This window comes from Chiloscyllium plagiosum, unplaced genomic scaffold (assembly GCF_037043375.1).
Source record: "Chiloscyllium plagiosum isolate Xiang-an unplaced genomic scaffold, Cpla_swu_hap1 HiC_scaffold_33, whole genome shotgun sequence".
Lineage (NCBI taxonomy): Eukaryota > Metazoa > Chordata > Chondrichthyes > Orectolobiformes > Hemiscylliidae > Chiloscyllium > Chiloscyllium plagiosum.
In genome coordinates, this window is record NW_028270171.1 from 151916 (window position 1) to 165128 (window position 13213).

Genomic DNA, 13213 nt, shown 5'->3' on the forward strand with positions numbered 1-13213 from the left:
GACTCTTTAAGATTAAGATAAAACAAATTTCAGGCATTTTATATTAAAAGTATTTCCAACATTCAACATTTTGCTTTCCGGTTCCACCAGAATACAGACATAATCCTTGAGACAGAGTTACTCACTGGCGTATGCAGCGATATAGTGCATCCCTGCTCTCCAAAATACAATGTGGTTGTGCTGTCTCGACACCCTGCTTTTTCAGGTAATTTTGATCAATTAACTCAAAGTCATGCAGAGTCCATGGGGGAGACAGTCCATCTCCATAGATTGTTACCTGTTAAGCCAATCACATTGAAGAGAGTTCTAACTTAGGTTTACATTTTGCTGACATTCAAATTAAGAATGGCCCATTTTAATGGGATGAAAAATTCATTGACTATATTAAGCCAAGGCTGAGATGCTTATTGGTGAATCAAAAACCATTGGAACCTTTCAAATAAGAATTCTGTACCTAAATCCAATACTAATGCTAAAAAACAATGATTTGGAGATGCCGATGTTGGACTGGGGTGTACAAAGTTAAAATCACAACATCAGTTTATAGTCCAACAGGTTTAATTGGAAGCACACTAGCTTTCGAAGCGTCGCTCCTTCATCAGGTGATAGTCAACTACCACCTTAAGAAAGCTAGTGTGCTTCCAATTAAACCTGTTGGACTATAAACTGGTGTTGTGTGATTTTTAACTAAAAAAACGATGGTCTGGAAATCTGATCTAACCCCTTTATCATAATGGTTATGCCTTATGTGCTCCCAATATTAGTTCTTAGCTCACATTAAAATTAAGCTGGCAGCAACCCTGCAGACAGTTAATTAGGGAAGGCACTCAGCTCAGAATCCAGAATCAGCTATTAAAAAAACCTGCAAGATCGTTCGCTATTCTCTTCCACCAGTTGCCTCCAACCAGTGATAGCGAAAGACAGGATGATGGGAGGGCCAACTGCCTGTATCTTCCGCAAAGAACTGAAAGAATCGGGAAATAAGGAGATTGGTGAACAGGAGATCTTGGAAGAAGCAAAAGGAACATCCCCTCATTGAATCCTGTGGATTTAGTGTTATTGAACAGTGTTTCCCTTTCATCCACAATATGTATGCTGATTTTTGCCTAGGTCTGTGTATGTGTGTGCGCTAAGAAATGGGTTAGGGTTTCAGTTAATACAATGGTGTTGATAATCTATAGCTTTGTTTGCCTGGGGGTAAAACTGATTTCTTTCCAATTAACAGTAATTAATACAGAAACCTAGTCACAGTTCCTGTTAGCCCAAATTCATCAGGCAGGAAAATTAGGGACTGTGTGTAATTTGATTAAATCTTTAATTTTTGTGATGACCCTGGGAGGAGTGGGGCTTGAGTCTCAGCAACATATTCTCAATCGAGTCATGACAATGATGAATGGTTAATATTTGGAATGTACTGCCTAAGGTGGTGGTAAAAACACATTTCTTCATCATTTTCAGAAGGGAACTGGATTCATGTTTGAGAGTAGAAATTGTAGAGATGTAGACAAAGAGCATGAAAGTGGAAATAACTGGATTTTTCTGAAGTAACTGCACAAACTCAAGAAAAATGTTCTCCTTTTGTACTGTGCAATAATCTTATGTCAATAAATCCAATAAATAAATATTTTTATACAGAATAATGGCAACGTGGTATTTGATATCACAAGGAACAGTTGAGATGAATAATAGACTAAGGAGAAACTAGGAGAAAGCGAGGACTGCAGATGCTCGAGATCAGAGTCGAGTGTGTGGTGCTGGAAAAGCACAGCAGGTCAGGCAGCATTCGAAAAGCAGGAAAATCAATGTTTCGGGCATTAGCCCTTCATCAGGGATTCCTGATGAAGGGCTTACGCCCGAAATGTCGAATCTCTTACTCCTCGGATACGGATTGACCTGCTGTGCTTTTCCAGCACCACATCCTTAAGGGGAAACGAGATAAATATAAACATGTCAGAAAGGAATAGAAGGACATTCTCACAGAGATATTTTACAGCTGTAGCTAGACCCTCTTATTTTTCTACATTATCCTGCCTTGCAATAAAAAAAAACACTCATTTGTCTTCTCAATTTCTTCCTGTACCAGTGTTAAAGTTTTGTACTTCCTGTATGAGGATACCCAGATGCAGCAATACTGCACAATTCTGAGCTTTGTATTTAAGTAACATTCTGCTTTCTATTTTTACTTACCAGCTAGATAACCTTACAATTTTCCATATTATCATCTATCTGCCAAATGTTAGCCCAAAACCTTGTATATGACAAAGCAAGGTTTAACAGATTACTCTCAGGAAGTTATCAAATGTTATCCAAAAAAGGCAGATAAATGCAGTTGAAGTATGATCAGCGTAATCAAATCTCACCCTAAACCTATGCCATCTAATTCTGGACTCCCCCACCCCAGGGAAAAGACTTTGTCTATTTATCCTATTTATGCCCCTCATGATTTTATAAACTTCTATAAGATCGCCCCTCAGCCTCTGACGCTCCAGGAAAAAGTCCCAGCCTATTCAACCTCTCCCTATAGCTCAAATCCTCCAAACCTGGCAACATCCTTGTAAATCTTTTCTGAACACTTTCAAGTTTCACAACATCTTCCAAACTAACAGTGAAGAGTATTCAGTTTCTGCTCATCTACCTCATTGTTGAAGGTAACCAAAGCGACTCTTGTCCGAGGTGATGTTTCAAAAAGATAATCGAGCGACTGAATTATAGCCTCTTGTACAGCCTGTAAGACAGCATCACAAATGAACAATTTGAAGTGAGTGCTTCATGCCAGAATTATGGTGCTTAGGCACTTCCTTTCTGTTCTGCAATTTGAAGGTAAAGTTTCACAACATGTTTTGCTTTCAAAGAATCTCACAATCACAAGTAGAAAAGAGGCTCTTTGTCTCAACAAATCTGCACCAACAAAAAATAACCCAAATCCATACTAGGACCATTTATCAGCATTTGGTCCATATGTTATGACACTTCAAATGCTCATCTGAGTACTTTTTTTTAAAAAAGGTTGGGAGGTTTCTGGCCTCAACTACCCTCCCAGGCAGTGCATTCCAGAACCCCACCATTCTCTGGATTAAAAAAAAAGCTTTCTGCCTCAAATTCCCTTTAACCATCCTACCTTTCACTTTAAATTTATGCTCCTTTATTGTTCACCCTTCGCCTAAGGAGAACAGGTGCTGTCCATGCCTCTGGAGCTCAGCTTACTCTGCTCTAAAGAAAACAACCCAAATCTATCCAGCCTCTCTTCATCACTGAAATGCTCCATCCCAGGCAACTTCCTGATGAATCTCCCTTGCGCCCCCTCCAAGACAATCATATCCTTCTTGTGGAGTGGCAACAAGAACTGTACATATTACAGGTAGTTCTTCTCCCACGTGATGGTTGCATTCTTGTGCAACTCCGTATTATAGACAAATTGCACTCTAGAAACAGCACTTAAAGTGTTAGTGATGTAATCATGTCACAGCCAACACACATTTTAAAAGTCTGCACTTTAGAAACAGTGTCCTGGACTCATCAATTGCATTACAGCTAATTTGTGTTAATGAACCATGCATTGTAGCAGAACAGCCTGTTTACCAGATGCAGCCTAAGCAAAGTCCTGTTCAGCTCCAACATAATCTCCCTGCTCTTATAATCTTTGCCATGACTGATAAAGGCAAGTGTCCCATATGTGTTTTTAATTAGGGGAGAAAGTGAGGTCTGCAGATGCTGGAGATCAGAGCTGGTGCCCGAAATGTCGATTCTCCTGTTCCCTGGATGCTGCCTGACCTGCTGCGCTTTTCCAGCAACACATTTCCAGCTGTGTTTTTAATTACCCTATTAATCTGTTCTGCCACCCTCAGGGATCTGTGGACACGCATCTTAAGACCTCCTCTGTTCCTCTGAGCTTCCTTGCATCCTGCCATTTATTGAGTACTTCCTTAAGTACTTATGTCTTCCAAAGTGCATCACCTCACAATGCTCAGGACTAAATTCCATCTGGTACTGATCTGCCCACCTTATCAATCCATTGGGCATCACTGATTGGGCCAATATTTATTACGCTGAAGGTGGTGATGGCGATCTACCTTGGGACATTGAACCACTGCAGTCCTCAGGCTGCCTTAGTTCCGAGGCAATTTTTAATATAAGGTTGCCATAGTTGTGGGTATGTTCACTGAGCTGGCAAGTTGATTTGTAGATGTTTTGTCCCCTAAGTGACATCTTCAGCACTTTGGAGCCTCCTGTAATGCGCTGCTGTACTGTGTCTTCTACTGTTGTTCATTGTAGTGGCCGGTATATTGGGTCGAGGTCTATGTGCTTGATGATGGAGCCAGTGGATGAGTGCCATACTTCTAGGCATTCTCTGGCTCTCTTAAAGGTACAGTACACACCTTCAACTTCATAACAGGGGCATTGGGAATAAATTTATATTTTAGAAAAGCCATCAGTCCACCTGAGGCAGAAAGATATGTGCAGCACGGGAAGCACAACTACACTCACCATGAATTGGGTTAACACAGAGACAATTAACTAAATTTTCCTAAACAGCATTAAAGTCACGCAATTCTATCCCCTGAAGAGAGAGAGAAACCACAATCTCATGCTATCTCAGGAAGCACCATTTCCAGCAACACACAGGCCTCATTAGTTGGGCCCATGTATAACTTTCCTGAATGTACCTATCATTCTACCTTCATGCTTCTACAACTTGTTCAATCTTCCTTGCCACACTCTCACCAAAGCTTTTCCAGGTGTTTAATATGGTTTTTTTCAATTAATGTGATTTTTTTCTTTGCTATACAGTCCCTTTTATTCTCTACATTCCTTCAGATTTCCCAGCACCAAGCTTTTTCGCTGTGGATTAACTGCAAATCTGGCAATCAAACACCATTTGAACTTAAAGAGCAGAATATCAATGGTCTTTCAGACACGGTCTCAATACTGTGATGAGAATGGCAGTATTCAGCACATAGGTCTGCATATTTTCTGGTTTCAAAATTTGAATGTTTCTTACCTGCAAGCGGGTCATATAGAGCGATTTGCTGCTTCTATTCATCTGTAATTGAACCAATGCTAATAATTAAAACATACAACATAGAAACAAGAACCACTGTCAATCAAAGCCTTCAGAAACTGAGTACGTCAGCATTTTGACACGTGAACAATGGTGCAGAGTCTCAGCACCCTGGGGGAATAGTGTAATATCATCTTGGGTCAAAGGGGGCACAAATCATTTTAGAAACAGTTGAACACATACTCCAGGATGGGGAACCCAGAAATTAAAAGCTGGCATGTGAACCCCCAAATGATGACAGTTCTTGAGCCACAATGGGCTGAAAGAGTTCCTGTTTTGTACATTCCTCAGATTATGCAATTTTAAGATGCAAAGTGAAAGACAGACAGGGAAGTATTTGATAGGGTAAGTCTGGAAATAATGGTTTGGATGAAGGTTCCAGCAGTAGAGGATCTGCAGTAAACCCAGAATTAGTTAACAATTTGAGGTGGAAATAAGTGATGTTGGTGATGAGCAGCAAATTGCATCAGAAACACATCACAGGACCAAGTAGAACACCTAAATACAAACAGCCCAAGTCTGGCTCAAGATTGGGAAAGGGATTAAGGATGGATTGAGTAGGTGAGCAAAACCTTGGTGGATGTAATATAATAAAGGAAAGTATGCGGTCATGCACTGTTGTAGTAAGAATTAAAAAGGTAGATATTTATTTAAATGGAGAGTAAATCCAAAAAGCTGCAGCACAGAAAGATCTGCACGTTCTTGTGCGTGAAACACAGAGTTTGCCTGCAAGTGCATCCAGTATATAAAGTGTAATAACCCATACAAGGCCTATGAGAATCGTTGATAAATTTCCCTGTTCTGCTTAAGTACAAGTTTCCTTGGTAACAAGCAACAGCCTGCCCAGCTGAAACTCATCACCTGAGCACTTTATGAAGCAGACCTGACCAAACCAGTTTTGGTGTGCTTATCTGCCACTGAGCAGCAGAGATCCCCACTGGAGGGCTCTCTACATATGAGTCCTCCCTTTTTCCATTGGGGACCTGGGGTGGAGGGGGTTACACACAGCAGTGTCTCACAACTGAAGATTGTGGTAGTTCATGGACTCTCAGCCCAACTGTTTATTTTGCAGTGCTTTGGAGTCCATGGACCAAGTGTATATTGATTGTGGGCATTTGCACCCGTTTTTAAATTATTTGAAAAGTCTTGTTGCGTTTTTGGTTGCACTTCAGTCCCATGCACCTAATAATTGGGCATCCAATGTGGAGGGGCACGGGCTGATTGGAGGACCTCCTCATAGGTCTCCTCCTGGGCCCAGCCTGCAGGGGATCATCTCTGCCGACTGTCTGCCCCTCTACCGTTTGTGCCCAGGTGCCATTGGACAGGGAGCATGCATTGTCCTTCATTGCTTTTGATGCTTTCAGAGAGAGAGAGGTGTATACCGCGGGCGATACAGTAACCCCCCCCCAACTCCATTCTGATTTAGTGCCTTCCCTCTCTCCTTAATCACCCCTCTTCATGTTTGATGGCTTGCATTATCCATCATAGGTTTGGTGCAAATATTCAATTGAATACACAGGTAATATTTTACTGGTGGTGGTCACTAGCTTCTAAAAGAAAAGTAAGTGATTTTGGTATTGGGGTGTTTGTGTGTGACAGCACATCAGGGTAGAAAGGAAACAGAATAAGAAAAACAAAAACAAACACAGGCATTCTTGTGACATGGTAGTAGTGTTCTTACCTCTGAACCGGGAGGCCCAGGTTCAAGTCTCCCTGTTCCAGACGTGTGTAATAACATCTCTGAACAGGCTGATGTCAAAAAAATGAATCAGACCCAGCATGGGGGTTTGCTGGTGGCAGTTAGTAGTTTACAAAACAAAAAGTCACTAGGATTTGGTGATGGGAGAGTTGTTCAGTTATGTGTGATGACAGTTCTAGTTAGAAAGAAGAAAAAGGATGAAGCAGTCCCAGAGTTCTTGTGATACATGGGCTATATGCCTATCTTTGAGCCAGGAGGCCCGGGTTCAGATCCCACCTGCTCCAAAAGGTGTGTAATAGTATCTCTAGAGATACTCTAACTCAGAACCTCTGGCCATGAGTAACCACCACACGCCAACACCTCCCATGAATGTCCACCAACAACTATGTATAAACTTTAGTAAATGTCAACATGCTACATCTCCCACCAATGTTACCACAACACAGTCACAACTAACTTAATGGAGCCGTGTTCCTGAAAAATTGCAAGTATGTGTGAAACAACTTTAAGTAAAAGTTCTTTTCTATTAAAACCATGTAAAAGAGTTAGATTCTGCAGGATCAACCATAAGAGAAAAAAAATTACATTTTAAAATCCTTGGAGTTGAAATACTTTTCTCCTGTATCATTAAGTAAAATAAGCTTACAGAACATAAAACTATCTGTTTGCAGTAACTTCCCACACTCACCACACATCCTACTCATTGACCATTCTGATGCTGCAGATTTTTCTTCTCAACAGCTCACCCAAGTTCTCAGCCTCTGTCAGTCCCTGACTCACCACTTCACCAATCCTCACATGAATAGCCTCTAACACATCCTAATCCATACTCTCATTGATTCATCCACCTGCTGAACTCCCTACTCTCCAATCACCCTGTCCTGAACAATTGCTGTGAGCCACACCTCTGGGAACGAGAGAAGAAAGATTGGTGAAATGGCTTCAAAAATCTTCCTCGACAAAACTGGCTAGCTTTAAATCACCAGAAACAGCTCTATGCCAAACTGGTGTCACCACAGCAGACAGCATTGGTGTCCAGGTCCGGTCTGATTTCCTGAATGTTCCAAATTTATTACCGTGTAACTGTCTCATTGTTGGGATCAGGAAATCCATCACCAAGAGACTTCAGATCAATAACAGGCAGCATAGATCACAAACCCACTTGAAGAGAACCAAATTCCTATCAATTGAAACTGCTCCTACTGCTGTGAATCATTTATACCCAGGACCGGTGCTCAGAGCCAGTTTTCAGGAGAGAGAAGCAGCAGGTAGGATAAGTCATGGAGTAGAAAAGAGGTCAACGAGAGCAAAGATCATCAAGATGGTGGATCAAGGAGTGGGAGACACTGAGCAGTGTGACTCCGTATCCGGGAGTGGGAGAGGTGATGAGCAATGAGGTAGGTCAGAGAAGATCAGAGATACATTTTGAGCAGGGAGAAAGTGAGGACTGCAGATGCTGGAGATCAGTGCTCAAAAATGTGTTGCTGGAAAAGCACAGCAGGTCAGGCAGCATCAAAGGAGCAGGAGAACAGACATTTCGGGCATAAGCCCTTCTTCAGGAAGCCCTTTCGGGCATAAGCCCTTCCTAAAGAAGGGCTTATGCCCGAAACGTCGATTCTCCTTCTCCTTTGATGCTGCCTGACCTGCTGCGCTTTTCCAGCAACACATTTTTGATACATTTTGAGCAGCTTGTATCAACCAGTGGGAAACAACATTAAAACAAATCTTAATACTAAGAATGCACATGCCATTAGCTGACCACTTCTAAAAGGAAAAAACATGAAACAAGGTTGCACTCAGACTCCGAGTCTAATTACCTCAAATGTTACACTCATGCTGCCAGAGATATCAACACAGAACACAACCAGGGAATCATCAATATCGTCAGAGGTTATAGGGTTAGGGATATGAACATAAGTCTGATCATCTCTGAAGCATGGTTCATTTGAGCGATAATCCTGAACATTCTGGTTGTTGCAAAACTCACACGTCCATGTCTGAAAGCAAATAAAATTGTTATTAATTTGTGTTGAGGAGGTTGAGATAGCTTACATTAAAAAAAGGTGTATTTGTTTAAAAGTGGCAACATTAATTCTTAAAACCATCACATTCTTAAGTAAGGAAAAATGCCTCTGTCACATCAAAGGGTCCATAATTAATCCACTCATCTACTCAATAGTCCTGCTTCATTCTCTGCTATACAGGTATAATATTTCAAAGTGAAATAAAACTTCCTTAGCCAAAACTACATCTAAACATTCCACACTCGAAGTGACTTTGACAATGTGGACCCAGCAGCAGAAGACTCGAATCTGATGTTGGTTTTGGGTCTGGTGTCGGTGCGGGGGCTGGCAAAGGAGTAACGGCCAGTAGAGAAAGACAGCACCCAAGAATCAGTAACTTCAATGGTGTTTGAGTCCAGTGCAGACAGTGACAAGGCAGTGGAGGAGGGATGGCAGCGCAGACATCATTAATGATGAGCTGGCTGAAAACTGATTAACTTTTTTCAAGCTATATCTATTCTTCTTTATTCTTAAATCATTCAAAATGGCACCAAATTGTGGTGACAAATGAAAGCTTTTCACTGTATTTACAGTATTCTTACTATAAAATACATGTAACAGTAAAATCATTCATTCATTGCAATAATCCACTGAAAAATAATCACTCCAAACGAACACAGTGTATGCAGGGGTAATTTAATAAATATGTTGAAAATACTGTAAAGAGGATTTAATAAGGAGGAAAACAATTCTCCTGCAATAATCATCAACATAAACTTAATGATGCTAAATTACAGAGAATCTATTCAGGAGTGAAAACAGGGAGGATTTTTACAATAAAGTGGAATGGAATTCTGTCTTTTAAAAGCTTGGGTAAACTGAAGGTCAGATGAAAACTTAAGGCTGAGACTCCTGCTCAGTAAGAACAATAGGAAACATGGAACAGATGCGGATAAATTGATCCCAATTCCACATCAGCCTTGAACCCCTCATCATTGATCATCGTTTTAGTCAGGATATTCTTTTCTCTTCACACCAATCAAAATTATTCATAATTTTAAAAACTTTCATGAAGTGTCCTCAATATTTTTCTGCGCGAAGTGTGATGCATCTATATTTTGATGTCATTTATGGTGGAGCTTGGATTTTAAAATTAGATTAGATTTCCTACACTATGGAAACAGGTTCTTTGGCCCAACAAGTCCACACTGACCCTCCAAAGAGTAACCCACCCAGACCCATTCCCCAATCCTCTAATACACCTAACGCTATTCTGGATTAGTGGTGCTGGAAGAGCACAGCAGTTCAGGCAGCATCCAAGGAGCTTTGAAATCGACGTTTCGGGCAATAGCCCTTCATCAGGAATAAAGGCAGTGAGCGTGAGGAGTGGAGAGATAAGCTAGAGGAGGGTGGGGGTGGGGAGAATGTAGCATAGAGTACAATGGGTGAGTGGGGGAGGGGATGAAGGTGATAGGTCAGGGAGGAGAGGGTGGAGTGGATAGGTGGAAAAGGAGATAGGCAGATAGGACAAGTCCGGACAAGTCATGGGGACAGTGCTGAGCTGGAAGTTTAGAACTAGGGTGAGGTGGGGGAAGGGGAAATGCAGAAACTGTTGAAGTCCACATTGATGCCCTGGGGTTGAAGTGTTCCGAGGGGGAAGATGAGGCGTTCTTCCTCCAGGCGTCTGGTGGTGAGGGAGCGCCGGTGAAGGAGGCCCAGGACCTCCATGTCCTCGGCAGAGTGGGAGGGGGAGTTGAAATGTTGGGCCACGGGGCGGTGTGGTTGATTGGTGCGGGTGTCCCGGAGATGTTCCCTAAAGCGCTCTGCCAGGAGGCGCCCAGTCTCCCCAATGTAGAGGAGACCGCATCGGGAGCAACGGATACAATAAATGATATTAGTAGATGTGCAAGTAAAACTTTGATGGATATGGAAGGCTCCTTTAGGGCCTTGGATAGAGGTGAGGGAGGAGGTGTGGGCGCAGGTTTTACAGTTCCTGCGGTGGCAGGGGAAAGTGCCAGGATGGGAGGGTGGGTTGTAGGGGGGCGTGGACCTGGTCAGGTCCATGCCCCCCTACAACCTACCCTCCCATCCTGGCACTTTCCCCTGCCACCGCAGGAACTGTAAAACCTGCGCCCACACCTCCTCCCTCACCTCTATCCAAGACCCTAAAGGAGCCTTCCACATCTAAAGTTTTACTTGCACATCCACTAATATCATTTATTGTATCCGTTGCTCCCGATGCAGTCTCCTCTACATTGGGGAGACTGGGCGCCTCCTGGCAGAGCGCTTTAGGGAACATCTCCGAGACAGCCACACCAATCAACCAAACCGCCCCGTAGCCCAACATTTCAACTCCCCCTCCCACTCTGCCGAGGACATGGAGATCCTGGGCCTCCATCACCGCCGCTCCCTCACCACCAGACGCCTGGAGGAAGAACGCCTCATCTTCCCCCTCGGAACACTTCAACCCCAGGGCATCAATGTGGACTTCAACAGTTTCTGCATTTCCCCTTCCCCCACCTCACTCTAGTTCTAAACTTCCAGCTCAGCACTGTCCCCATGACTTGTCCGGACTTGTCCTACCTGCCTATCTCCTTTTCCACCTATCCACTCCACCCTCTCCTCCCTGACCTCTCACCTTCATCCCCTCCCCCACTCACCCATTGTACTCTATGCTACTTTTTCCCAACACTACCCTCCTCTAGCTTATCTCTCCACACTTCAGGCTCACTGCCTTTATTCCTGATGAAGGGCTTTTGCCCGAAACATCGATTTCGAAGTTCCTTGGATGCTGCCTGAACTGCTGTGCTCTTCCAGCACCACTAATCCAGAATCTGGTTTCCAGCATCTGCAGTCATTGTTTTTACCACCTAACGCTAGGGGCAACTTAGCATGACCAACCCAAAGGAAACCCAGAAAGACACAGGGAGAATGTGCAAACTCCACACAGACAGTCACTCGAGGTGGGAATCAAACCCGGGTCCCTGGCACTGCAAGGCAGCAGTGCTAACCACTGAGCCACCGTGCCGCCCCATTTGAGCCAGTATCATGTGGATTCGTCTTTATGTTTGTGAAAAGGTTTAATGATTAGCTTGTAGGTATTGCTACAGCCATAGTGATATATTTTTCTTTAAACAATTAGTGAGAATAGCTCAGGGGGTGGGAGGGTACAAATGGGAATTTGTTTATATTGGTAGGTTTTTATGAGCAAACAGAGTAAACAGTAATGAATTAAGCATTTAGATGGAAGATTATGGAATTTTTTGGGTTTAGGAAAGCTCCACAGATTAAAAAAGGCTTTTGGATTTCAGTTTGGCAATTTGCAGAAGTCTTTGGCAAAGCTGGACGTGTAAAACAGTTGCTCCTGAGAATGGAAGGTGGTAATGACTATTAAAAGAAAGGGTACTTCACCGGAAGCAGTTTTGTTTGAAAGTTCAACACCAGAAGTGTTTGGTTATAAACCTGAAGGTGCTAGTTGAAGCTGAGAAACTCTAAACTCAGTTGTATGATGACTCCAAGAAGGAGCTTATCAGATTTTCAAGAGGGGGAATTGAAGCCGAAGTTGAAGTATGTACAAGAGTGAAAGAGAAGGGAATTCTCTCCACTCAGACTACTGTAAAGGAGTGTTGTTGGGATTGCCATTTACCAGATGCTTTAAATCTTTAAACTTGTTTTAAGTATTTAGCTTGGTACATTATAATTTATCTTCAATTCTTTTGCAATAGTAAGCTGCTATGTACTGTTAAAACCAAATCTGTAGCATTGCTTGTTTGCGTTTTAGTGAAAGACCACTTATTTAAAACCCAAAATCTCTAATCATTCAAGCCTGATTTCAGTCTGAGATCTGAATTTTCCAGTAATAACATCAGTTGAGATTGTAACATTTGTAATTCAAGTTTCTCCCTGTAACTACCATTTCCCATCACACTTCCACCTTGGTAAATCTTAACATTAATATGGCTTCAGAATTGATTGCTTAAAATGGCCAAAAGTCCCAAATTGCAGGGGGAAGTATATCTTATGCAAAACCCAAAATGAGATAGGAATTGGAACGTATTGCGACTGTTAGCAATTCAGGAATTAGACAACTCAGACCTATCTTCATCAAAATTGGTCCCACTCATTCCTAAACTACTAAGCACCTGGAATACCAATCACTCATCCCTGTAGTTACCTTACTCATCCAGTCAGTCAATCAACCACATTCTGTACAGACTACAGAAGAGTAAATGCATCATGAAAAAAGGTTTGTATCCAATGCTATGGTTGTATCAATAGGATTGGCAGTGCCCTGTTTCTTGCTAAGATTGATGAAGGGGTACTGGCAAGTGCCATTAACATCAAGGATTAAACAAATATCCACATTGGTGCGACTCATTCAATGTGACAAATGTCAAGTGAAGCCTTTTGGGTTAAAAAGTGCCTTGGCTACATTCCAAACAGTGATGAATT

At 42.4% G+C, this 13213-nt stretch overlaps 1 protein-coding gene across 4 annotated transcripts in view; it reads right to left on the reverse strand.

The window, feature by feature from the left end:
• Positions 1 to 13213, reverse strand: part of LOC122542640 (circularly permutated Ras protein 1-like) — a 117537-nt gene that overhangs the window by 91970 nt on the left and 12354 nt on the right. For all 4 annotated transcript variants that reach the window (XM_087978141.1, XM_087978140.1, XM_087978142.1 and 1 more), the window contains exons 7-10: positions 8576 to 8755; positions 5000 to 5041; positions 2636 to 2725; positions 126 to 277 (exon numbers count right to left, since the gene is read on the reverse strand). In XM_087978141.1, coding sequence (XP_087834267.1) covers positions 126 to 277; positions 2636 to 2725; positions 5000 to 5041; positions 8576 to 8755 — 464 coding nt within the window. The remainder of the gene's footprint in view (positions 1 to 125; positions 278 to 2635; positions 2726 to 4999; positions 5042 to 8575; positions 8756 to 13213) is intronic.